We start from the raw sequence: 25,761 nt of genomic DNA on the forward strand, positions 1-25,761 counted from the left end.
TGGACTTACATGAGGAGAACAGAAGTTAAGGAGACCTAAAATCATAAAGCCACCTTTGTGCAGGGAAATGTGTCCATTGTTACTTGGTGTCCCCTGTTAAAAGATTTTCGTAAAGACCCAATCCTGCCATTTTGGGTCTTCAGTATACAGGGACCTCCGTCATTCTGGTAAATTGGAGAGTATAAAAATACCTTGAGAATTGTTGACTATGTCCTACATCAGATGCACGTAATTTTATAATGTGTCCCATTAGAAGCACCTTATCCCTAGAAACTAGGGTTTGGGGATTTTAATGTTTCCTAATTGTTTACCATAGTTCAGATACGCTTTGAAGACTGGGTGTCAAGTCCTTAATCTATTTAAACTTTTGCCTGAAGGATACTAGCATTAAGAGTAGGTGTCCAGAGCTGTATTTATTCTTAAGGTTTGTGAAAAATGTGCACCCAAACAAAGCAGATGCTGAAATTTGTGGTTGGAAGTAAAGTGGGTTGAAGGCAGGAAGAGGTCATAAGCATTAATTTTTAGACAGAAAAAAAGGTTTTATTATAATGAAGAGTAGATTTTCCCCGTGGCTTAGAGGCCTGATTTGAACTAATGCACTGAATAAGTTATACAGAAATGGCAAAGTTAGTCAGACAGTCCAAACTCTGAAAGTTGTGAAGGACTAGAAAATGTTAAATGAAAGTTGAATATATAAGTAATCTCTGACAATATATATATTTTACTCTAATATTAATTGAAAGTTCTAGGAATTCTCAGCTTCTGAAATAGCTCCTTACAAATGGCAAGGGTATGGTAGAGAGAGATTTGTTGGTAACATAACTACAAAAGCGCTGACCAAAATAATTGGTGAAAGTGGCTATGTGGATGAACTACTAGAAATAAATGAACTGTCCAGGAAGTCATTATTATAGTATGGTTAGATAATCAGAGCTTGAGTTGGAATGGCTGCTCTTAATTTTTTGCTTTGTTGGGGGGAGAAAAAGGAATAAAAAAATGTCTTAAGAATTGCAAGGCAGGAGCTACTACAGTGCTCTTGAAAGAAAGGTATCCTGAGTTTTAGGCCTCACATGATATTTGTATTGAAATGTCCCACAGCCACAAATAAATCAGATAATAGGCCTTTGGAGCTAGAGAGACATCATAGCCAAATTACAAAATCATACAATTGAATAGCAAAGATGGGAGGAGGGCTCTAAGACTTTAGATTTATGTTACCTATATTCTATGATTGGTGATTCTATATTATTAAAGAAGATGATTTTATTTTCAGCCCCATCTGTTACCATCTCCTCTCCAAGACCTCTTATGTGCAATTCCAAAGATTTTCCAAATATCCTGATCTCCCTGCTTGGTTTTTCTACTGCCAGTTTTGTCTGTCTTGGATTGCTAATTTACTTAGAATAATGTCTGACACATTATAAGCACTTACATATTGTTTTTTTTTTAAATTACTCTTCCATCTGTTTTGTAAGTTTTCCAAATTTTGTTGGACTTTTTCTTTTCTCTTTATTGTGTCTTTTTCTTGTTGGTTTATGCCTGAAAGTTCCTATAGTATTACTTAATGGGCTTTGGCAAGGAGATGGGATAAATGGATGTGTTTATTTCTGCCATGTTTTAACCAGGTACTAGAAGTGTATAGATACTGCTTACTGCACATTATGTGATAGAGATATTTTAGAAAAAGAGTTTTACTGAGGACCTAGCAGATCAAAGTGTATGTGTAAGCATTTGACTCAGGGTGAGACATTTGCAGTGCTGATTGACAGTAATCAAAGAAGTGCCAAGCACTGCTTTCACAAGGTTGCGTAGTGATGGACCAAGGATTTGAACAACTTTATTACATGTGCAAATCCTTTGTTCTCTCTTGAATATGTCAGATCTGGTTTCTTTTAGCTGTATTAATCAAATGAAGATAAAAACTAACTTCAAAAGTAATTTTAAGGCTAGAGAATGACCACTGATTTTTATTAAGAATCTATTTATATTCATTCCAAAATGGTGTGAGGCAGTACTAACAATAGTCCAGTTTTCTTTATTAAAGTATCGTTGATTTACAATCTTATGAAGGTTTCACGTCAACATTGTGGTTTCAACATTTACCCATTTTATCAAGTCCTCACCCCCCACTGGAATCGCTATCTATCAGCGTAGTAAGATGCTACAGAGTCATTACTTGTCTTCTCCATACTATACTGTCTTCCCCATGACCTCCCTATATTATGTGTGTGCTAATCATAGCCCTCCTTAATCCCCTTCTTCTTCCCTTCCCATTTTCCCTCCCCTTAGGTAACCACTAGTCCCTTCTTGGAGTCTGTGAGCCTGCTGTTATGTTGTTCCTTCAGTTTTGCTTTGTTTTTATACTCCACAAATGAGTGAAGTCATTTGGTACTTGTCTTTTCTCTGCCCGACTCATTGCACTAAGCATAATCTCTGGTTCCATGTTGCGAATGGAAGGACTTGTTTTCTTTTTATGGCTGAGTAATATTCCTTTGTGTATATGTACTACATCTTTATCCATTCATCTATTGATGGGACACTTAGGTTGCTTCCATATCTTGTCTGTTGTAAATAGTGCAGTGATAAACATAGGGGTGCATATGTCTTTTTGAATCAGGGATCTTGTTTTCTTTGGATAAATTCTTAGGAGTGGAATTACTGAGCCAAAGGGTATTTCTGTTTTTAGTTTTAGTTTTTAGGAACCTGCATACTGCTTTCCACAAGGTTGAGCCAGTTTACATTCATTCCCACCAACAGTGTAGGAGGGTTCCCCTTTTTCTGCATCCTTGCTGACATTTATTGTTTCTTGTCTTGGATGTTGGCCATCCTAACTGCTGTGAGGTGATACCTCACTGTGGTTTTAATTTGCATTTCCCTGATGATTAGTGATAATGGAGCATCTTTTCATGTACTGTTGGCCATTTGTATTTCTTCTTTGGAGAAGTGTTTCTTCATATCCTATGCCTGTTTTTTAATGGGGTTGTTTTTTGGGTGTTGAGGCATGTGAATTCTTTATATATTTTGGATGTTAACCCCTTATTGGGTAAGTCATTTATCCCATACTGTAGAATGCCTTTTGTTCTGATGGTGTACTTTGCTGTACAGAAGATTTTTAATTTGATAGAGTTCCACTTGTTCATTTTTTATTTTTTCTCCCTTGCCTGAGGAGATGTGTTCAGGAAAAAGTTGATCATGTTTATATTCAAGAGATTTTTGCCTATTTTCTTCTGTGAGTTTAATGGTTTCATGACTTAAATTCAGGAAGTATTTGATCCATTTTGAGTTTACTGTTGTGTATGGAGTTAGACAGTAATCCAGTTTCATTCTCTTAACATGTAGCTGTCAATTTTTGCTGACACCAGTTGTTGAAGAGGCTCTCTTTTTGCCATTCTGTACTCATGGTTCCTTAATTGTATATTAATGGACCATATATCTGTGGGTTTATATCTGGGCTCTCTATTATGTTACATTGACCTGTGGATCTATTCTTGTGCCAGTACCAAATAGTTGTGATTATTGTGGCTTTGCAGTAGAGCTTGAGGTAAGGGAGCATAATTCCCCCAGCTTTGTTCTTCCTTCTCAGGATTGCTTTGGCTATTTGGGGGTCTTTTGTGATTACATATATATATATTTTTTTACATAAAAAAAAAACTTGGTATCATTAATATAAAATCACATGAGCAACATTGGGGTTACTACATTCCCCCCATTATCAAGTCCCTACAACATACCCCATTACAGTCACTGTCCATCAGTGTAGTAAGATGCTATAGAGTCACTACTTGTCTTCTCTGTGCTATACTGCCTTCTCTCTGGACACCCCCACCCACTATGTTATGTGTGCTAATTGTAATGTCCCTTTTTCCATTCCACCCTTCCCACCAGTAACTTTCCCTTTGGTAATTTAGTCCATTCTTGGATTCTGTGAATCTGCTGCTGTTTTGTTCCTTCAGTTTTTGCTTCGTTCTTACGCTCCACAGATGAGTGAAATCATTTGATTCTTGTCTTTCTCCGCCTGGTTCATTTCATTGAGCATAGTACCCTCTAGCTTTATCCATGTTGTTGCAACTGGTAAAATTTGTTCTCTTATGGCTGAATAATATTCCATTGTGTATATGTACCACATCTTCTTTATCCATTCATCTACTGATGGACACTAGGGTGCTTCCATTTCTTGGCTATTGTAAATAGTGCTGTGATAAACATAGGGGTGCATATGTCTTTTTGAAACTCGGCTCCTGCATTCTTAGGGTAAATTTCTAAGAGTGGAATTCCTGAGTCAAATGGTATGTCTATTTTGAGTTTTTTGAGGAACTGCTTTCCACAATGGTTGAACTAGTTTACATTCCCATCAGCAGTATAGGAGAGTTCCCCTTTCTTCACATCCTTGCCAGCATTTGTTGTTCCTAGTCTTTTCGATGCTGGCCATCCTAACTGGTGTGAGGTGAACGTAAAAATTTTATAACTATTTGTTCTAGTTCGTTGAAGAATGCTGTTTGTATTTTGTTAGGGATTGCATTGAATCTGTATGTTTGTATTTTGTTAGGGATTGCATTGAATCTGTAGATGGCTTTAGGCTGGATTAGCTCAATTTGTTTTTATGTGAAAGAGGAAGAGAAGTTGGTAGGTAAAATAAGATTAATTAGTGACAATGTTAGTATTCAAAATGTAGTCTTTTTTTATTAAAGATGGACTATAATGGAATATGTATAACAAATTTGAGTTATTTATGCCAAGAACTGTTAACATTATTTCACTAATTCTCGTAATTACAGGTATGACACTGTAGTAAACCATTAGATTTAATCTATATCCTGAACTGTTAGTACTAAACACTACCACACTCAGTTTGAGTCTTAATGCCTGTGATGTTCCAGGGATATACATTTATTTTTTTCTAATTCTGAGGTGTAGGTGATACTCTGTGAAAACAGGTTCAGAAAGGTTAAGTAACTTTCAGGGGCATACATTGTGTAAGTGATGGAGGTGGAAATCAAACCCAGATCTGCCTAAGTCTAAGCTCTGTTCTTTTCAGTATTCCATATTGCCTTGCATTTCCAGTACATAGCCTTTTAGAGTTAATGGTTAATTGAATATTGATTTAATATTTTTGGTTTTTTCAGGGGTTTATCAAAGATGTTCATGAAGACTCCCTCACAGTTGTTTTTGAGAACAAGTAAGTTATTTTTTACTGATGGAGATTAAAGATTGGTAGTGCCAAAAACTGCTTTTGGGTGTTCCTGTTGATAGTGGAAAATGATTTTGCTTTTTGGATGGTAGTCTGGTAGTTTTATCATAGTACAAGTTCAGGTAATTCTAGTTCTGTGACTCCTTGCCTGTTTTTCTGCTCACAATTTACTTGTCACTTAATCATGACCCTTTTCTTTGCCCAGACACATGAAAATATGAATCAGTAAGTATGAAAATAGATGGTGCAAATGGGATGCTTAATTCTTAAAAACCCAGAATCTTGCATGATGATGCCGAAGAACTTCCAAATTCTTACTATTGGTAGTAAGAATAAACATGAGACCATCTTTAATTGGTTGATGTTAATAAATAATATCAATGTTATAGATACTGTAAGGGATAGGTAGTGTTCTAAAAATGTGAAAGACAGTATGTTGGGCTTGGTTAGTAAGTTATAAAGGAGCACTTCATAATTGCAGGTCAGAAAACTGTTTGTTCACCTTCACTTTTAAGCTGTTTCTGGAACTGCCTGAGAAAATATCTGTCCAATAGCTCTTTGAAGTAGAAACAAGTATTGAGATGATTTCTGTCATTGAACAGCTGCCTTTTTTTATAATAATGGTGAGAAGAAAGCATTTGAAAATCTTTAACTTGTCTTGTGTTTTGCCCAGCATTGGCAGATAGAACTACAGGAACTTTTTATGTGCTGAAGTACCTCTCAGGCATATGAATGAGCTATAAGAACTTAAGAGTAGGAAAGAATTTTTAACTTTTATCAAACTCGGCTTATAAAATACAACACACAACGTGTCAATTAAGTGACAGCTGCTATGCGGAAAAATTAAATCTTGTAATTCAGCTCTCCAAAGCAGTTGAGTAATAATCTGTATTTCTGTGAACAGGTACACTAAAAAGGAGTTAATGCAGTTTATATTGGTTTATAGTCTATGAAATTGTGTTCCTTTGATAGGTTACACAGTTGTAAAAGTGTTTGTAATAACTTGATTCCACTGTTATTTGGCAGCAGTGTGGATGTGACATTATTTTGAATCTTAAGTCATGACTATGAACTTAGCCTATTTTGCAGAGTAATGTATATACTAATCCCTTGGTTATTTTAATGAATTTTATAAACTTCATCAAGAATAATGCAAAATCTGTTTTACCTCAACAAAGTAGATACTGGGAAAAATACATAATGTGAAGGTTGTGTTTTGTTAATGAAAGCTAAATGATTAACTTGAAAAATATATAGCACTAAGCATAGACTACAGTTGACTCTTGAACAACATGGATTTGAATTACACCTAGGTCCACTTACATGTGGATTTTTTTCAGTAAATATATCAGAAAAATTTGAGATTTGCCACAATTTGAAAAAATGTTCTCTCTTCTTTAGCTTAATTGTAAGAATACATCATTAACATAACAAAATGTGTTACTGTATATTGTAAGCTCTCTCTCTGGTCAATAGTAGCCTATTATAGGTAGGCTTTGGGGAGTTGAAAGTTAGGTGTGGATTTTTGACTGTGTAGGAGGTTTTCATCCTTAACTCCTCATTTGTAAGTGTCAACTGTATTTAGCTCCCATATTAGGGTCTCTTAGGGATAATATATTTTAAAATTGTCAATTCATTTTCTAATCTTTCAGCTGGCAACCAGAACGCCAGGTTCCATTTAATGAAGTTAGATTACCACCACCACCTGATATAAAAAAAGAAATTAGTGAAGGAGATGAAGTAGAGGTATGTATTTGAAGTTTACTTTTTTCTCTCTTTTTGTTTGTTTCAAATAAATATTCTTGTAGAAAAGTGTTTAGCTGATGTGGAGTGAATTTTAATTTTGCTTTAATTCTTAAATTCTATTGCTGATGGCTGTTTAATGTAACTGCTTGAGTTTTGGAGTCAGAACTGGGATTCATGTCTTATTCCATTTTTTAGCTTCGTGACCTTGGTAAACCTTTTTCTAAAATGAAAATAGTTTGAGAGTTAAGGATGTTAGTGTATTTGAATTGCTTTGCACAGTATCTGGCACAGGGAGCTATATGGTTGGCGGTGGTCACTTTCTGCTTTTTGCTAGTTAGTTTAAAGTTTGTCTTGTGCTTTTTCCTCAGTATATTTGTAAATGTATAGTTATCCTTTACTATACTGATTATTAATATAGTTCATATGTAATAATTTGAAACATTGTATTAAGCGCACTGCTTTTTTGGACATTCTAGAACCGTCTGAAATTTTGTACAAAAAACAAAATCACTGCCCAGAGATAAAAGTCATTGTTCATAGTTTATATATCATTATCAGGCTCCCCTTTTGTGTCTTTTTAAAAATAAAAATGAAATCATTGTCGTGCTTCTTTGTATCTTCTTTTTTTCACTTGGATGTCTGTCTTCAGTATGATGATGTTGGTTAGTTAATATGCTTGCTCTTATGTAAAAAGAAACTTGGAAATAATTGTCAAATAGAGGTGTGATGAGTTTGTTGGAGATAGAAAATTTGAATTGCGATTTTCAAGAAATTGATAAAACTCCCACACTGTGGTCAAATATGCCAAATACATTCTCACAAGGAGTGGGCTTGATAGTATTGGAAGAGATTTTCACATCTCATTTGTACTTAGTTTTTGTAGGGTAGAGTAGGAAAACTGGAAGCATGGGAGAACCTTTAATGTTGAAAGAGCTATCTAAATGTTTTTATAGAAAAATATATATACTCTGTGCCAAACGCTGTTCTGAGCACTTAGCAGAACTAGCTAATTTAATTATTCATTTAGTTACCTGCTAGTGTAATTCTTGAGATTTTTTTTTTGGTATCATTTATCTGCAATTACATGAGAAACATTATGTTTACTAGACTACCCCCATCACCAAGTCCCCACCAAATAACCCGTTACAGTCTCTGTCCATCAGCGTAGTAAGATGCTGTAGAGTCACTCCTTGTCTTCACTGTGTTGTACAGCCCTCCCTGTGCCCCCCACAACATTTACATGCTAATCATAATGCGCCCTTTCTCCACCCCCCCACCCCCCTTATCCCTCCCTTCCCATCCATCCTCCCCAGTCCCTTTTCCTTTGGTTAGACCATTCTTGGGTTCTGTGAGTCTGCTGCTGTTTTGCTCCTTCAGATTTTGCTTTGTTCTTATATTCCACAGATGAGTGAAATCATTTGATAATTGTCTTTCTCCGCCTGGCTTATTTCACTGAGCATAATACCCTCTAGCTCCATCCGTGTTGTTGAAAATGGTAGGGTTTGTTTTCTTCTTAAGGCTGAATAATATTCCATTGTGTATATGAACCATATCTTCTCTATCCATTCATCTACTGATGGATACTTAGGTTGCGTCCATTTCTTGGCTATTGTGAATAGTGCTGTGATAAACATAGGGGTGCATCTGTCTTTTTCAGTTTGGGCTGCTGCATTCTTACGGTAAATTCCTAGGAGAGAAATTTCTGGGTCAAATGGTATTTCTAGTTTGTGTTTTTTGAAGAACCTCCATACTGCTTTCCACAATGGTTGAACTAATTTACATTCCCACCAGCAGTGTAGGAGGGTTCCCCTTTCTCCACACCCTCACCAACATTTGTTGTTGTTTGTCTTTTGGATGGTGGCGATCCTTACTGACGTAACATGGTATCTCATTGTGGTTTTAATTTGCATTTCTCTGATGACAAGCAATGTGGAGCATCTTTTCATGTGTCTGTTGGCCATCTGAATTTCTTCTTTGGAGAACTGTCTGTTCAGTTCCTCTGCCCATTTTTTAATTGGATTATTTGCTTTTTGTTTGTTGAGGTGCATGAGCTCTCTATATATTTTGGATGTCAACCCTTGATCGGATCTGTCATTTATGAATATATTCTCCCATACTGTAGTATTTTTTTGCTCTATTGATGGTGTCCTTTGCTGTACAGAAGCTTTTCAGCTTGATATAGTCCCACTTGTTCATTTTTGCTTTTGTTTTCCTTGGCTGGGGAGATATGTTCATGAAGAAGTCGCTCATATTTATGTCCAAGAGATTTTTGCCTATGTTTTTTTCTAAGAGTTTTATGGTTTCATGACTTACATTCAGGTCTTTGATCCATTTCGAATTTACTTTTGTGTATGGGGTTAGAGAGTGATCCAGTTTCATTCTCTTACATGTAGCTGTCCAGTTTTGCCAACACCAGCTGTTGAAGAGGTTGTCATTTCCCCATTGTATGTCCATGGCTCCTTTATCATATATTAATTGACCATATATGTTTAGATTAATATATGGATTCTGTTCTGTTCCACTGGTCTGTGGCTCTGTTCTTGTGCCAGTACCAAATTGTCTTGATTACTGTGGCTTTGTAGTAGAGCTTGAAGTTGGGAGCAAGATCCCCCCCACTTTACTCTTCCTTCTCAGGATTGCTTTGGCTATTCGGGGTCTTTGGTGTTTCCATATGAATTTTTGAACTATTTGTTTCAGATCCTTGAAGAATGCTGTTGGTATTTTGATAGGGATTGCATTGAATCTGTAGATTGCTTTAGGCAGTATGGCCATTTTGACAATATTAATTCTTCCTAGCCAAGAGCATGGGATGAGTTTCCATTTGTTAGTGTCCTCTTAAATTTCTCTTAAGAGTGTCTTGTAGTTTTCAGGGTATAGGTCTTTCACTTCCTTGGTTAGGTTTATTCCTAGGTATTGTATTCTTTTTGATGCAAGTGTGAATGGAATTGTTTTCCTGATTTCTCTTTCTGCTAGTTCATCATTAGTGTAGAGGAAAGCAATAGATTTCTGTGTGTTAATTTTGTATCCTGCAACCTTGCTGAATTCAGATATTCTAGTAGTTTTGGAGTGGAGTCTTTAGGGTTTCTTATGTACAATATCATGTCATCTGCAAATAGTGACAGTTTGACTTCTTTACCAGTCTGGATGCCTTGTATTTCTTTGTTTTGTCTGATTGCTGTGACTAGGACTTTCAGTACTATGTTGAATAACAGTGGGGAGAGTGGGCCTCCCTGTCTTGTTCCCGATCTTAGAGGAAAAGTTTTCAGCTTCTCACTGTTAAGTATGATGTTGGCTGTGGGTTTGTCATGTATGGCCTTTATTATCTTGAGGTACTTGTCCTGTATAACCATTTTGTTGAGAGTTTTTATCATGAATGGATGTTGAATTTTGTAGAATGCTCTTTCAGTGTCCATGGAGATGATCATGTGGTTTTTGTCCTTCTTTTTGTTGATGTGGTGGATGGTGATGATGGATTTTTTAATGTTGTACCATCCTTGCATCCCTGAGATGAATCCCAATTGATTATGGTGTATGATCCTCTTGATGTATTTTTGAATTCGGTTTGCTAATTTTTGTTGAGTATTTTTGCATCTATGTTCATCAGGGTATTGGTCTGTAGTGTTCTTTTTTTGGTGTTGTCTTTGCCTGATTTTGGTATTAGAGTGATGTTGGCTTCACAGAATGAGTTTGGAAGTATTCCCTCCTGTTACATTTTTTTGGAAAACTTTAAGGAGAATGTGTATTATGTCTTCTCTATATGTCTGATAAAATTACGGCGGTGAATCCATCTGGCCTGGGAGTTTTGTTCTTGGGTAGTTTTTTGATTACTGATTCAATTTTGTTGCTGGTTAATTGGTCTGTTTAGATTTTGTTTCTTCCTTGTTCAGTCTTGGAAGGTTGTATTTTTCTAGGAAGTTGTCCATTTCTTCTTGGTTTTCCAGCTAGTTAGCATGTAGATTCTGATAGCATTCTCTAATAATTTTTCGTATTTCTGTGGGGTCCATTATTATTTTTCCTTTCTTATTTCTGACTCTTTTGATGTGTGTAAATTCTCTTTTTCTCTTAATAAGACTGGCTAGGGACTTACCTATTTTGTTTTTTTTCTCAAAGAACCAGCTCTTGGTTTCATTGATTTTTTTCTGTTGTTTTATTCTCAGTTTTATTTATTTCTTCTCTGATGTTTATTATGTCCCTCTTTATGTTGACTTTTGGCCTCATTTTTTCTTTTTTCAGTTTCAATAATTGTGACTTTAGACTATTCATTTGGGATTGTCTTCCTTCTTTAAATAGGTCTGAATTGCTATATACTTTCCTGTTAGAACGGCCTTCATTCTGTCCCACAGGAGTTGGGGCTTTGTGTTGTTGTTGTCATTTGTCTCCATATATTGCTTGATCTCTAGTTTAATTTGGTCATTGATCCATTGATTATTTAGGAGCATGTTGTTAAGCCTCCATGTGTTTGTAAGCCTTTTTGTTTTCTTTGTACAGTTTATTTCTAGTTTTATGCCTTTGTGGTCTGAGAAGTTGGTTAGTAGAATTAGAATCTTTTTGAATTTACTGAGACTTTTTTTGTGGCATAGTATGTGGTCTATTCTGGAAAATGTTCCATGTGCACTTGAGAAGAATGTGTATCCTGTTGCTTTTGGGTGTAGAGTTCTGTAGATGTCTGTTAAGTCCATCTGTTCTAGTGTGTTGTTCAGTGCCTCTGTGTCCTTACTAATTTTCTGTCTGGTGGATCTGTCCATTGGAGTGAGTGGTGTGTTGAAGTCTCCCAAAATGAGTGCATTGCATTCTATTTCCTCCTTTAATTCTGTTAGTATTTGTGTCACATATGCTAGTGCTCCTGTGTTGGGTGTATATATGTTTATAATGGTTATATCTGCTTGTTGGACTGAGCCCTTTATCATTATGTAATGTCCTTCTTTATCTCTTGTTACTTTCTTCATTTTGAAGTCTATTTTGTCTGATACTAGTACTGCAACACCTTTTTTATCCCTGTTGTTTGCATGAAACATCTTTTTCCATCCCTTGACTTTTAATCTGTGCATATCTTTGGGTTTGAGGTGAGTCTCTTGTACGCAGCATATAGATGGGTCTTGCTTTTTTATCCATTCTATTACTCTGTGTCTTTTGATTGGTGCATTCAGTCCATTTACATTTAGGGTGATTATTGAAAGATATGTACTTATTGCCATTGCAGGCTTAAATTTGTGATTTCCAGAGGTTCAAGGGTAGCTTCTTTACTATCTAACTGTCTAACTTAACCCTCTTATTAAGCTTTTAATAACACAGTCTGATGATTCTTTATTTCTCTCCCTTCTTATTCTTCCTCCTCCATTCTTTATATGTTAAGTGTTTTATTCTTTCCTCTTTTGTGTTTCCTTTGACTGCTTTTGTTTATAGTTGATTTTATTTTTTACCTTTAGTTAGTATCTTGTTGGTCTGCTTTTTTGTTGTGATTTTATTTTCTTTGGTGGCGTCTATTTAGCCTTAGCAGTGCTTTCATCTAGAGCAGTCCGTTTAAAATAACTTGTAGAGGTGTTTAGTGGGAGGCAAATTCCCTCAGCTTTGCTTGCCTGGGATTTGTTTAGTCCCTCCTTCATGTTTAAATAATAATTGTGCTGGATACAGTATTCTAGGTTCAAGGCCCTTCTGTTTCATTGCATTAAATATATCATGCCATTCTCTTCTGGCCTGTAAGGTTTCTGTTGAGAAGTCTGATGATAGCCTGATGGGTTTTCCTTTGTAGGTGACCTTTTTTCTCTCTCTGACTGCCTTTAATACTCTGTCCTTGTCTTTCATCTTGGCCATTTTAATTATTATATGTCTTGGTGTTGTCCTCCTTGGGTCCCTTGTTTTGGGAGATCTGTGGGCTTCCTTAGTCTGAGAGACTATTTCTTACCCCAGTTTGAGGAAGTTTTCTGCTATTATTTCTTCAATGAAAATTTCTATCCGTTTTTCTCTCTCTTCTTCTACTGGTACCCCTATAATGCGAATATTGTTCTGTTTGGATTGGTCACACAGTTCTCTTAATATTCTTTCATTCCTGGAGATCCTTTTATCTTTCTGTGCCTCAGCTCCTCTTGTCTGATTTTTATTCCATTAATAGTCTCTTGCACCTCATCCTGTCTACTCTTAAGTCCTTCCAGAGATTGTTTTATTTCTGTATTGTCCCTCCTGACTTCATCCCTTAGCTCTTGCATACTTCTCTTCAGGTCCATCAGCATGGTTATGACCTTTATTTTGAATTGTTTTTCAGGAAGATTGGTTAAATCTATCTCCCCAGGCCCTCTCTTGGGGGTTGTGTGGGCAATTATGGACTGGACCAAATTCTTCTGCCTTTTCCTGGCAACAGAGGTAGTTGTAGGCAGGTTGTGTGTGTGTCACCTGGGAGAACAAAGTCCTTTCCTGCTTGCTGGTCCCCTTGCCCTTCTCCACTGCCTGTGTCAGTTAACTTTACACCTGGAGCAGTCTGTGGATTAAACCCCTGAGCTGCCGTGGTCGGGGTCGCCATCAGGGTAGCCCAGAGCCCTCCCGGGAGTGGCTGGCACGCCGGGTATGCTCTTCTGCGAGAGTGGTGTCTCTTTGTGCCTTGCCCCAGCTTCTTCCGCCTGCTCCAGGCAGCTGCGTGTCGGCAGCAGCCTTTAGGTCTGTCCCGAGCAGCTGCGTGCCGGGAGGAGACTCTGGGTTGTTGCTGTCGGCATGGCCACTCTCTGCTCGGCGGCTGTTGTGAGGCTGCGTGTGCTGTTTATTGCCATGAGGGGCTTCAGGGCTGCGTTGCCACCCAGGGGGCTGGGGGGCTGATTTCCTCAGGATTCCGGGCCTGCGGGCTGAGTGTGCAGGGACGATTCCATCCAGCTGTGAGGCCCCTGTCCCTTTAAGACTTTCAAAGAGCACTTGCTTTTCTTTTGTCTCAGGGTTGCTGGCTGCTGGGACCTGCTCGCTGATTTTACTTTTCCGTTTCTCTAATATCCAGCACACCATGCAATGTGTGTCTGTGCTCGTGGTGCTGATGACTTGAGCTGGTTATTTAGCAGTCTTGCACTTCCACTCCCTTCCTGCTCCGACTCCTTTCTTCCCTCCGGGGATCTGGGGTAGGGTGTTCTCTCGTGGCCCGGGGTAGGGTGTTCGCTTGTGTCCTGCTGGGCCGCGGCTTGTATCTTACCCCCTTCGTGTGATGCTGAGTTCTCGCACATGTATATGTAGCCTGGCTGTTGTACTGTATCCACTGGTCTCTCTTTTAGGAATAGTTGTATTTGTTATATTTTCAAAAATATGTATGGTTTTGGGAGGAGATTTCCGCTGCCCTACTCATGCTGCCATCTTTGCTCCTCCTCCTAAGAATTATTTAATCAAGGAGTTCTCTAACCTAGTGTAGGTGTGGTGTGTAGTTTGTGTCCTTGAGAGAGAAGTGTTACAAGTGGTATGGGAATATATGGTCCAAAGTGACTTATGAAAATTAAGGGAGTGTGAAGTAGGGTACTTAGGTGGTGCTATGAATTGTAACAGTGATACTGATTACTGTTTTCCATTCCAGTGGACTTTAGACTCTCATCCTTTCCTAATCAACATCTTCCTGTCAAGGTGGTTAATAGAGCTTGATTTGTTTTCATTTTTCAAAATTTGTTTCAGAAGTTTCATCTCAAATTCTTGTGACAACTCAGATTAACCAAAGAATGACTTAGTTTTGGAAATGTTTTAGAATTAGAAATGTGTTTGGTGGTCAGTTCAGAGAGTAGTGCTTTTCATCCTTCTAATTTGTTCGGATGCTTACTGGTAGTGTCAGATTAAGGGAAAAACTTTGTGGAGTGCTGAGTGTGTTGCTATAGCATGCTTTCCCCAGTCTCAGTCTAGAAGATCCTGTGGAATTTTTGGACCATCTTTGTGGTGCATCTCCCCAACCGTGTAGAAAACTTAATTAAAGTGGTAAATTGAATGATTTAGAAATTGATGATTACAGTGTTTTATTTCACTTTGTGTTTCACAGTTCAGTCTTGGTGAACTGTGCTCCCAAATTTATGAGAATCATTATCTGACATTGAGATGTTACTGCTTTTTTTTCATTTTTGAAAATTCCAATAATTCACACAATGAAGAAGATTATAATTATTCTTGCCACCCATGGATTTATTGATCTTTTTTGTTTGTATTTTTCTTAGGAGTCTATCCATTAGTTAGGGGTCTATCCACATGACCTGGAATGTTTAGGTATGTTTCTATGGTTGCTAGTGCTTTATATTTTGAACCAAATAACTTTTTGAAAGCCCCCCTTTAAACACAAAGTAATTAAAGCTTAATGTAGAAAATGAAATGACAACAGAATTATGTAAAGTAAAAAGTGGGCCTTCTCTCTTGGAGTAGATGTGAAAGTATGCTTGTCTGCCACTCCAGTTTAAATCTCATTTACCAAATTTGAATGTCTCTTTTAAGTTTTTTTCTTTGCCTTTATGAAGTTATGTGTAAAATTGAAAATACATTTTATATTTGTGATTTTTGTGTTCAGTTAATTAGGGTATAGAGATTTTCTTACCTGCATATGCAGATTTACTTAATTCCTTATAACTACTTCATAATATTCCTTAGTGCAGATGTATCATACTTAGAAGAAATTATTGGCAGATTTTGCTATTACCAAAAAAGGGGGGAAAGCCAATTAATGTCCTTATTTAGTTCACCTTCTGGTAGTATAGATCTAAATGGTTCAATGGCTTAATCAATAGACATGTACTTAAAATTTTAGTTGTACCAAAATGTAATTTTGTCCTCCAAAAATGCTTTTTAAGTTACCTCTTCATAATTTTGCTAATGTGAGGTTGCTTGTTTTCTCTTAGATTGACTGGTTGCATTATTATTATTCTGTGAAGTTTTATTAAGGTAGAAGGAAGCCAGTGTCTTCTAAAATCTTCATTTTCTTCATCATTACTGACTTGGAGCATCTTTTAGTTTATGGCTGTTAGCTCCTTCGTCTGTGAATTGTTGCTATTTTTTGTCCTTTTAGATCTAATGTAGGAAATCTTTGCATTTTGTGGTTAAGTTTTTATTTGTTAGATGATGTGTTTTCTCCCAGGCAATTAAAAAAGAAAACAGTACTGTAAAGTGGCTTTTGCCATTAAGATGTTAATCAGATCTTTTTTTGTTGTTGTTGTGGTCTCCAGGATACTCTAGTATTTCTCCACATGGCTCCTCCCCCTTTTTTTTTAAAGTAGTTAGGTTTTTAATCTAACTTAATACTTTTTTTCTAGGGTGATTTACTGCATAGTGTTATTTTTAGTGTGCAGTTGACTCTTGAACAAGGTTTGAACTGTGTGAAATGAGAAATTTTTTTCCATATTGGAAAATTTTTTTGAGATTTGTGACAATTTAAAAGAATTTCTCTTTTCTCTAGCTTAACTTTATTTTAAGAATACATGTAACATACAAAGTATGTGTTAATTGTTTATGTTACCTGTGATGCTTCCAGTTGACAGTATGCCATTAATAGTTAAGTTTCCAGGCAGTCAAAAAGTTATATATGGATTTTTGACTGCAAGGGGATTTTCAGTCAGTTCGCTTGCAGTCAAAAATGACCAACCAGTGCTCAAGGGTCAACTGTATTGATTTTTTAATTTAGGTTATTGGCCCCTGTTTTCTTTCTGCTAGTCACAAATACTGTAGTAGTAGTAGTAATAAACAGCTGACACTTGATTAGCACTTAACTTATGTAACACATAAGACAGATTATGTCAGTTCAACATAATGGTCTCTTGAGGGCCTCTTCTAAACCTTCTGAATACTTTATTAACTTTTCCAAGGTCATATATAGCCTGAAGGTTGGGAAGCTGATAACCAGTTTCAGTTTTTGTCCTGATTGTTATTCTGTAATCTGTCATGCTGTATTCACGGGGTGTTGTTAGTTCTTTGTCAGACTCATAGTTCTTGTCCTTTTGCATCTCTAGAAATCCTTCTTTGAGAAGGGAAGGGTGTCTTTGATTTAGCCGTTAGCAATAAATTTAGGAAAAAATGATCAAGGACAGATTTCCATTGAGCTCTTCATGCATTTATTTTTAAGTTCAGCCATATGAAATTTACAATTTGTATGTTAGGAATGGGAATATCGACAATTCCATATGGCTTACCCTAAAATTTTATTACCTTAAAAATAGGTTTGGCTACTTGAGGTTTGCCTTTCCAGCCAATTTATGAGGAGTTTTAGAACATAAATTAGTGTCATGGCCTACTAATGGCCTAGACAGTATATGATTTATAATAGGAAGTTGGTTTGAAAAGTAAAATTCAATGGTTTATTTTTAAACCTAACTATTGGCTTTTTATTTTACTTAGAAAGTTTTGGCATATATTTGAAAATTTACATATCATTTAATATATAGTGAAAGTTTTTCAATAAGTATTTGCTTAATGGTTGATCTTGCTAACTAGATTGCTGAGAAAATAATGCACAGCTGTAAAGTTGGAGATAATCAGAAAAGGAAGAGTTCTAAAACTGGTAACATTAGGATCCAGACTGGAATTCCATTTCAGTCACAATTTGTGTGCTGGAATTAGTAGGCTGTTTTTGTAATAAGGTTTGACTTGGAGTCACTTGGTAGAAAGAATCCTGAAATATAGGGTTTTGTAATTTGTTTTTCATATTCCATTCTCTACTACATAAAACTGTAGCCTCCTTCAATCTAAGTACTATTGTGTTTTTATGTTTCTCCTTGAAACTTCTTGCACACTTCTTGATTTCCTGTTTGTTTTTTAAGCTCTTCTTGGACTTGAGGAAACTTAGAATGTTAGAGCATTGAGGGCCATTGCTTTAGAGTTTGAATTTCTCCCTTGGTGTAGTAGGGAGATTTAAATAAAATCTGAAGGAAGCAAATTTCTTTGAAGTGCTCTTCGTCCAGTGACAGTCATGAATAAATTCAGTAATAAACATCTGTTGCATAGTACATAGGGCACACACAGTTTTAATGCTGCATTCTTAAAGTGATTTTTTTATTGTGTGAGATACACTGTCCATTTTGTAAGGGATATTATTTGACCCACAGCACTCAAGTGGAGCCAAATTTATATTGTTTTAATTCTAGCTTAGGAACTTAAGTTTAGTTGGTTTTATTAGATGTCTTTGTCTTTTAGGGTTAAAGTTAATGAAGCTTACCGAGGTATGTGTAAGTATAAAACTGAATCCACCATTTTAATGTTCGATGAGATAGCCTCATGGCAGTCAAAAATGTTTAATTTTTTTTCTTGTAAGCAAGCTTACTAGGAAGTCAGATTCCTAAAAGGTTATGCTAGGGTGAAAATAGAACAAAAGGATTTAGGTGTAGTTTTCTTTTTTTTTTTAAATTATATATATAATTTAAACTTTATTTTGAAAAATGTTAAGCCTAGAGAAAAGTAGCAAAAACAGTATAGACTACTGTGTGTCTTCACCTAGATTAAACAACTAGTAACATTTCATCTGTGTATATATACACTTTTCCTGAAATATGTGAAAGTTAGAGGTCATGACATGACACTTTCCCCCTAAATACAGTAGTACATTTGTCCTCAGAACAAAGATATTCACCTTTAAAACTGCAATATTATCATACTGAAGAAATTTAGTTAAAAATATTCACAGTAGTCCCCAAAATGTTCTTTACATCCGTTAAATTTTTAAAATAAAGGATCCAATCAATATACTGCATTTTGAAATTAATATAACATTGTATCTCAGCTATACTTCAATTTAAAAAAAGAATTATATATTGCATTATTTGGCTGTCATGTTTCTTTAGTCTCCTTTACTCTCAAATAGTCATATTGCCTCTTTGTTTTTCATGGAACTGTTACTATTATTATTATTTTTTTTACTTTTTAAATTATTTTTATTTTGGTATCATTAATCTACAAATGCATGAAGAACATTATGTTTACTAGGCTCCCCACTTCACCAATCCCCCCCACAAATCCCATTACAGTCACTGTCCATCAGCATAGTAAGATGCTGTAGACTCACTACTTGTCTTCTCTGTGTTGTACGGCCCTTCCCGTGCCCCCCCCAACACACACATTATACATGCTAATCATAATGTGCCCTTTCATTTTTCCTGCCCTTATTCCTCCCCAGTCCCTTTCCCTTTGGTAACTGTTAGTTCATTCTTGGGTTCTGTGAGTCTGCTGTTGTTTTGTTCCTTCAGTTTTTGCTTTGTTGTTATACTCCACAGATGAGTGAAATCATTTGGTACTTATCTTTGTCTGCCTGGCTTATTTCACTGAGCATAATACCCTCTAGCTCAATCCATGTTGTTGCAAATGGTATGATTTGTTTTCTTCTTATGGCTGAGTAATATTCCATTGTGTATATGTACCACATCTTCTTTATCTATTCATCTACTGACGGACACTTAGGTTGCTTCCATTTCTTGGCTGTTGTAAATAGTGCTGTGATAAACATAGGGGTGCATCTCTCTTTTTCAAACTGTGCTGCTGCATTTTTAGGGTAAATTCCTAGAAGTGGAATTCCTGGGTCAAATGGTATTTCTATTTTGAGCATTCTGAGGAACCTCCATACTGCTTTCCACAATGGTTGAACTAATTTACGTTCCACCAGCAGTGTAGAGGGTTCCCCTTTCACCACAACCTCACCAACATTTGTTGTTTGTCTTTTGGATGGTAGCCATCCTTACTGGTTGAGGTGATATCTCATTGTGGTTTTAATTTGCATTTCCCTGATGACAAGCAATGTGGAGCATCTTTTCATGTGTCTGTTGGCCATCTGAATTTCTTCTTTAGAGAACTCGGTTCAGCTCCTCTGCCCATTTTTTAATTGGATTATTTGCTTTTTGTTTGTTGAGGTGCATGAGCTCTCTATATATTTTGGATGTCAACCCTTGATCGGATCTGTCATTTATGAATATATTCTCCCATACTGTAGTATTTTTTTGCTCTATTGATGGTGTCCTTTGCTGTACAGAAGCTTTTTAGCTTGATATAGTCCCACTTGTTCATTTTTGCTTTTGTTTTCCTTGGCTGGGGAGATATGTTCATGAAGAAGTCGCTCATATTTATGTCCAAGAGATTTTTGCCTATGTTTTTTTCTAAGAGTTTTATGGTTTCATGACTTACATTCAGGTCTTTGATCCATTTCGAATTTACTTTTGTGTATGGGGTTAGAGAGTGATCCAGTTTCATTCTCTTACATGTAGCTGTCCAGTTTTGCCAACACCAGCTGTTGAAGAGGTTGTCATTTCCCCATTGTATGTCCATGGCTCCTTTATCATATATTAATTGACCATATATGTTTGGATTAATATATGGATTCTGTTCTGTTCCACTGGTCTGTGGCTCTGTTCTTGTGCCAGTACCAAATTGTCTTGATTACTGTGGCTTTGCAGTAGAGCTTGAAGTTGGGAGCAAGATCCCCCCCACTTTACTCTTCCTTCTCAGGATTGCTTTGGGTATTCGGGGTCTTTGGTGTTTCCATATGAATTTTTGAACTATTTGTTCCAGTTCTTTGAAGAATGCTGTTGGTAATTTGATAGGGAGTGCATCAAATCTGTATATTGCTTTGGACAAGGTGGCCATTTTGACGATATTAATTCTTTCTAGCCATAAGCATGCAATGAGTTTCCATTTATTAGTGTCCTCTTAAATTTCTCTTAAGAGTGTCTTGTAGTTTTCAGGGTATAGGTCTTTCACTTCCTTGGTTAGGTTTATTCCTAGGTATTGTATTCTTTTTGATGCAAGTGTGAATGGAATTGTTTTCCTGATTTCTCTTTCTATTAGTTCATTGTTAGTGCATAGGAAAGTCACAGATATCTGTGTGTTAATTTTGTATCCTGCAACTTTGCTGTATTCCGATATCAGTTCTAGTAGTTTTGGAGTGGAGTCTTTAGGGTTTTTTATGTACAGTATCATGTCATCTGCAAATAGTGACAGTTTAACTTCTTCTTTACCAATCTGGATTCCTTGTATTTCTTTGTTTTGTCTATTGCCATGGTTAGGACCTCCAATACTATGTTGAATAACAGTGGGGAGAGTGGGCATCCCTGTCTTGTTCCCGATCTCAGAGGAAAAGCTTTCAGCTTCGCACTGTTCAGTATGATGTTGGCTGTGGGTTTTATCATATATGGCCTTTATTATGTTGGGTTACTTGCCCTCTATACCCATTTTGTTGAGAGTTTTTATCATGAATGGATGTTGAATTTTGTCAAATGCTTTTTCAGCATCTATGGAAATGATCGTGTGGTTTTTGTCCTTTTTGTTGATGTGGTGGATGATGTTGATGGGCTTTCGAATGTTATACCATCCTTGCATCCCTGGGATGAATCCTACTTGGTCATGGTGTATGATCCTCTTGATGTATTTTTGAATTTGGTTTGCTAATATTTTGTTGAATATCTTTGCATCTATGTTCATCAGGGATATTGGTCTGTAGTTTTCTTTTTTGGTGGGGTCTTTGCCTGGTTTTGGTATTAGAGTGATGTGGCTTCATAGAATGAGTTTGCGGGTATTCCCTCTTCTTCTGTTTTTTGGAAAACTTTAAGGAGAATGGGTATTACATGTTCTCTGTGTGTCTGATAAAATTCCGAGGTAAATCCATCTGGCCCGGGTGTTTTGTTCTTGGGTAGTGTTTTGATTACCGATTCAATTTCGTTGCTGGTAATTGGTCTGTTTAGATTTTCTGTTTCTTCCTTGGTCAGTCTTGGAAGGTTGTATTTTTCTAGGAAGTTGTCCATTTCTCCTAGGTTTTCCAGCTTGTTAGCATATAGGTTTTTGTAGTAGTCTCTAATAATTCTTTGTATTTCTGTTGGGTCCATCATGATATTTCCTTTCTTGTTTCTGATTCTGTTGATGTGTGTTGATTCTCTTTTTCTCTTAATAAGCCTGGCTAGAGGCTTATCTATTTTGTTTATTTTCTCAAAGAACTAGCTCTTGGTTTCATTGAATTTTTTTTTTCAATTGTTTTATTCTTCTCAATTTTATTTATTTCTTCTCTGATCTTTATTATGTCCCTCCTTCTGCTGACTTTAGGCCTCATTTGTTCTTCTTTTTCCAATTTTGATAATTGTGACGTTAGACTATTCATTTGGGATTGTTCTTCCTTCTTTAAATATGCCTGGATTGCTATATACTTTCCTATTAAGACTGCTTTTCCTGCGTGCCACAGAAGTTGGGGCTTTGTGTTGTTGTTGTCATTTGTTTCCATATATTGCTTGATCTCTTTTAATTTGGTCGTGCCATTGATTATTTAGGAGCATGTGTTTGTGAGCCTTTTTGCTTTCTTTGTACAATTTATTTCTAGTTTTATACCTTTGTGGTCTGAAAAATTGGTTGGTAGAATTTCAATCTTTTGGAATTTACTAAGGCTCTTTTTGTGGCCTCTTATGTGGTCTATTCTGGAGAATATTCCATGTGCACTTGAGAAGAATGTTTATCCTGTTGCTTTTGGATGTAGAGTTCTATAGATGTCTATTAGGTCCATCTGTTCTAGTGTGTTGTTCAGTGCCTCTGTGTCCTTACTAATTTTCTGTCTGGTGGATCTGTCCATTGGGGTGAGTGGTGTGTTGAAGTCTCCCAAAATGAGTGCATTGCATTCTATTTCCTCCTTTAATTCTGTTAGTATTTGTGTCACATATGCTAGTGCTCCTGTGTTGGGTGTATATATGTTTATAATGGTTATATCTGCTTGTTGGACTGAGCCCTTTATCATTATGTAATGTCCTTCTTTATCTCTTGTTACTTTCTTCATTTTGAAGTCTGTTTTGTCTGATACTAGTATTGCAACACCTGCTTTTTTCTCTCTGTTGTTTGCATGAAACATCTTTTTCCATCCCTTGACTTTTAATCTGTGCATATCTTTGGGTTTGAGGTGAGTCTCTTGTACGCAGCATATAGATGGGTCTTGCTTTTTTATCCATTCTATTACTCTGTGTCTTTTGATTGGTGCATTCAGTCCATTTACATTTAGGGTGATTATTGCAAGATACATACTTATTGCCATTACAGGCTTTAGGTTTGTGGTTACCAAAGGTTCAAGGTTAGCCTCTTTACTATCTAGCCCCCTATCTTAACTTGCTTATTGAACTATTATAAACACTGTTTGGTGATTCTTTATTTTTCTCCCTTCCTATTCCTCCTCCTCCATTCTTCGTATGTTGGGTGTTTTGTTCTGTGCTCTTTTGTGTTTTCTTTGACTGCTTTTGTGGGTAGTTGATTTTATTTTTTGCCTTTAGTTAGTATTTGGTTGGTCTGCTTTCTTTGCTGTAATTCTGTTTTCTCTGGTGACATCTATTAGGGTTAGGAGTGCTCCCATTTAGAGCAGTCCCTCTAAAATACCCTGTAGAGGTGGTTTTTGGGAGGCAAATTACCTCAACTTTTGCTTTTCTGGGATTTGTTTAATCCCTCCTTCATATTTAAATGATAATCGTGCTGGATATAGTATTCTTGGTTCAAGGCCCTTCTGTTTCATTGCATTAAATATATCATGCCATTCTCTTCTGGCCTGTAAGGTTTCTGTTGAGAAGTCTGATGATAGCCTAATGGGTTTTCCTTTGTAGGTGACTTTTTTTCTCTCTCTAGCTGGCTGTAATACTTTATCCTTGTGCTTGATCTTTGCCATTTTAATTATTATGTGTCTTGGTGTTGTCCTCTTTGGGTCCCTTCTGTTGGGAGTTCTGTGTGCTTCTGTGGTCTGAGCGACTATTTCCCCCTACCAGTTTGGGGAAGTTTTCAGCTTTTATTTCTTCAATGACACTTTCTATCCCTTTTACTGTGTTGTCTTCTTCTGGTACCCTTATAATTTGAATATTGTTCTGTTTTGATTGCTCACACAGTTCTCTTAATGTTGTTCCATTCCTGGAGATCCTTTTATCTCTCTCTGCATCAGCTTCTCTGCGTTCCTCTTCTCTGATTTCTGTTCCTTTAATGGCCTCTTGCACCTCGTTCAGTCTGCTTTTAAGTCCTTCCAGAGATTGTTTTATGTCTGTATTCTCCCTCTGTACTTGCTACTTTTGCTCTTGCATATTTCTCTGCAGATCCATCAGCATGGTTATGACTTTTATTTTGAATTCTTTTTCGGGAGGTTGGTTAGGTCTGTCTACCACGCCCTTTCACAGGGGTTGTCTGGACTATTTTGGACTGGACTAAATTCTTCTGCCTTTTCATGGTGATCGAGGTAGCTGTAGGCATGTAATGCGTGTGTCAGCTCAGAGAACAAAGTCCTTTCCCGCTTGCTGGTCGTCTTGCCCTTCTCTGTTACCTGTGTCGGTTACCCGCACTCCTGGAGCAGTCTCCGGGTTAATCCCCTAAGCTTCTATGAGCAGGGTCTCCGTTAGAGTAGCACAGAGCCCTGCGGGAAGTGGCAGGTGTGCCGGGTACACTCTCCTGCGAAAGCGGCGCCTCTGCCAGGCATCTTTGTGCCGGCAGCGGCCTTTGGGTCTGGCCCGGGCTGCTGTGCGCAGGGCTGAGATTGTGGGCGGCTGCCGGGGCACTGCTGCTCCTGGGCTGCTCCTGTGCTGCCACCGCCAGCTCCTGTGGGCCATTCCTGGGCCCCTCTGGCACCACTGCTGCTGGCGCGCACGGGCCACACTCGGACCCTTCTGGCACCGCCACCGCTGGTGTGCGTAGGGCGCGCGTGGGCCACTCCCATACCCTCTGGCACTGCTGCCGCTGGTGCGCGCGGGCCTCTCCCAGGTCGCTCGGTTGTCGCCGCCACAGGCTCATGCTGGCTGCTCCCTGTCCCCTGTGGTGCTGCCTCCGCAGGCTAGCATGGGTTGCTCTGTCACCGCCACTGCCGGCTCACTCGGGCCATCCCCAGGTCGCCTGTCTGCCCCTCTTGCGCCGCCGACCCCAGCACGTGCTGCCGCTCTCCCACTACTTTGCCTGTGTGTCGACGTCTGTGCCAGTTGGGGGAACAACTGGTAGTCTGCTTATTGCTGTGAGGGGCTTCAGAGCTGCACTGCCACCCAGGGTGTTAGGTCGCCTAGAGTTCCCTGGGATTCCCTGCCTGCTGGGCACAATGCGCTGGGACGACTTCGTCCAGCTGTGGAGTCCCTGTCCCTTTTAAGACTTGCAAAAAGAATTCGCTTTTCTTTTGTCTCAGGGACACCGGTTGTGGGGTCCTGCTCACAGGTTTTGCTTTTCCATTTCTCTAATATCCAGCACCCCGTGCACTGTGTGTCTGCACGCCGGGTGTGGATTTCTAGAGCTGTTTTGTTTAGCAGTCCTGGGCTTTTACTCCCTCCCTGCTCCGACTTCTTTCTTCCCGCCGGGGTCTGGGGTAGGGGGACATTCATGTCCCGCTGGGCCGCAGCTTGTATCTTACCCCCTTCGTGTGATGCTGGGTTCTTGCAGACATAGCTGTAGCCTGGCTGTTGTACTGTATCCACTGGTGTCTCCTTTAGGAACAGTTGTATTTGTTGTATTTTCAAAAATATATTTGTTTTTGGGAGGAGATTTCTGCAGAACTTCTTATGCCGCCATCTTGGCTCCCCCCTAGGTGTAGTTTTAAGACCGTTTTTTTTCCCCAGCATTCAGTACCCATTCACTGTAGATCACCAAGAGACACTCCAGTCGGCTAGCTGAGGTGCATTTCTGCGGTGGAGCTTAGAATGGGTACTTTCTTTTTCTTAGGGTTTTCTTTTTTATTTTAATCCTCTTTATTCTAGAGAAAATAATTTCTGTCTGGGTCCTGTGTGTCATTTTTCATTTTTATTTTTTAAAAAATATTTTAAAGTCATTTGAGATAATTTTACAGAAATAAAAATAAAAGGATGGTGAAGGGCAACATAATTAGATATTAATAAGCATTTAAACATAGAAAATCCAACTTGTTATTTCATGTGCTCCTGGTGTTGACATAC

At 37.7% G+C, this 25,761-nt stretch overlaps 1 protein-coding gene across 6 annotated transcripts in view; it reads left to right on the forward strand.

Annotated features, from left to right (window-relative positions):
• FXR1 (FMR1 autosomal homolog 1) overlaps positions 1-25,761 on the forward strand; it is a 73,829-nt gene that overhangs the window by 12,879 nt on the left and 35,189 nt on the right. For all 6 annotated transcript variants that reach the window (XM_057500286.1, XM_036926730.2, XM_036926731.2 and 3 more), the window contains exons 2-3: positions 5,124-5,176; positions 6,841-6,934. In XM_057500286.1, the coding sequence (XP_057356269.1) occupies positions 5,124-5,176; positions 6,841-6,934 (147 nt within the window). The remainder of the gene's footprint in view (positions 1-5,123; positions 5,177-6,840; positions 6,935-25,761) is intronic.

The sequence above is a fragment of the Manis pentadactyla genome, chromosome 1 (genome assembly GCF_030020395.1).
Source record: "Manis pentadactyla isolate mManPen7 chromosome 1, mManPen7.hap1, whole genome shotgun sequence".
NCBI classification, from domain to species: Eukaryota; Metazoa; Chordata; class Mammalia; order Pholidota; family Manidae; genus Manis; species Manis pentadactyla.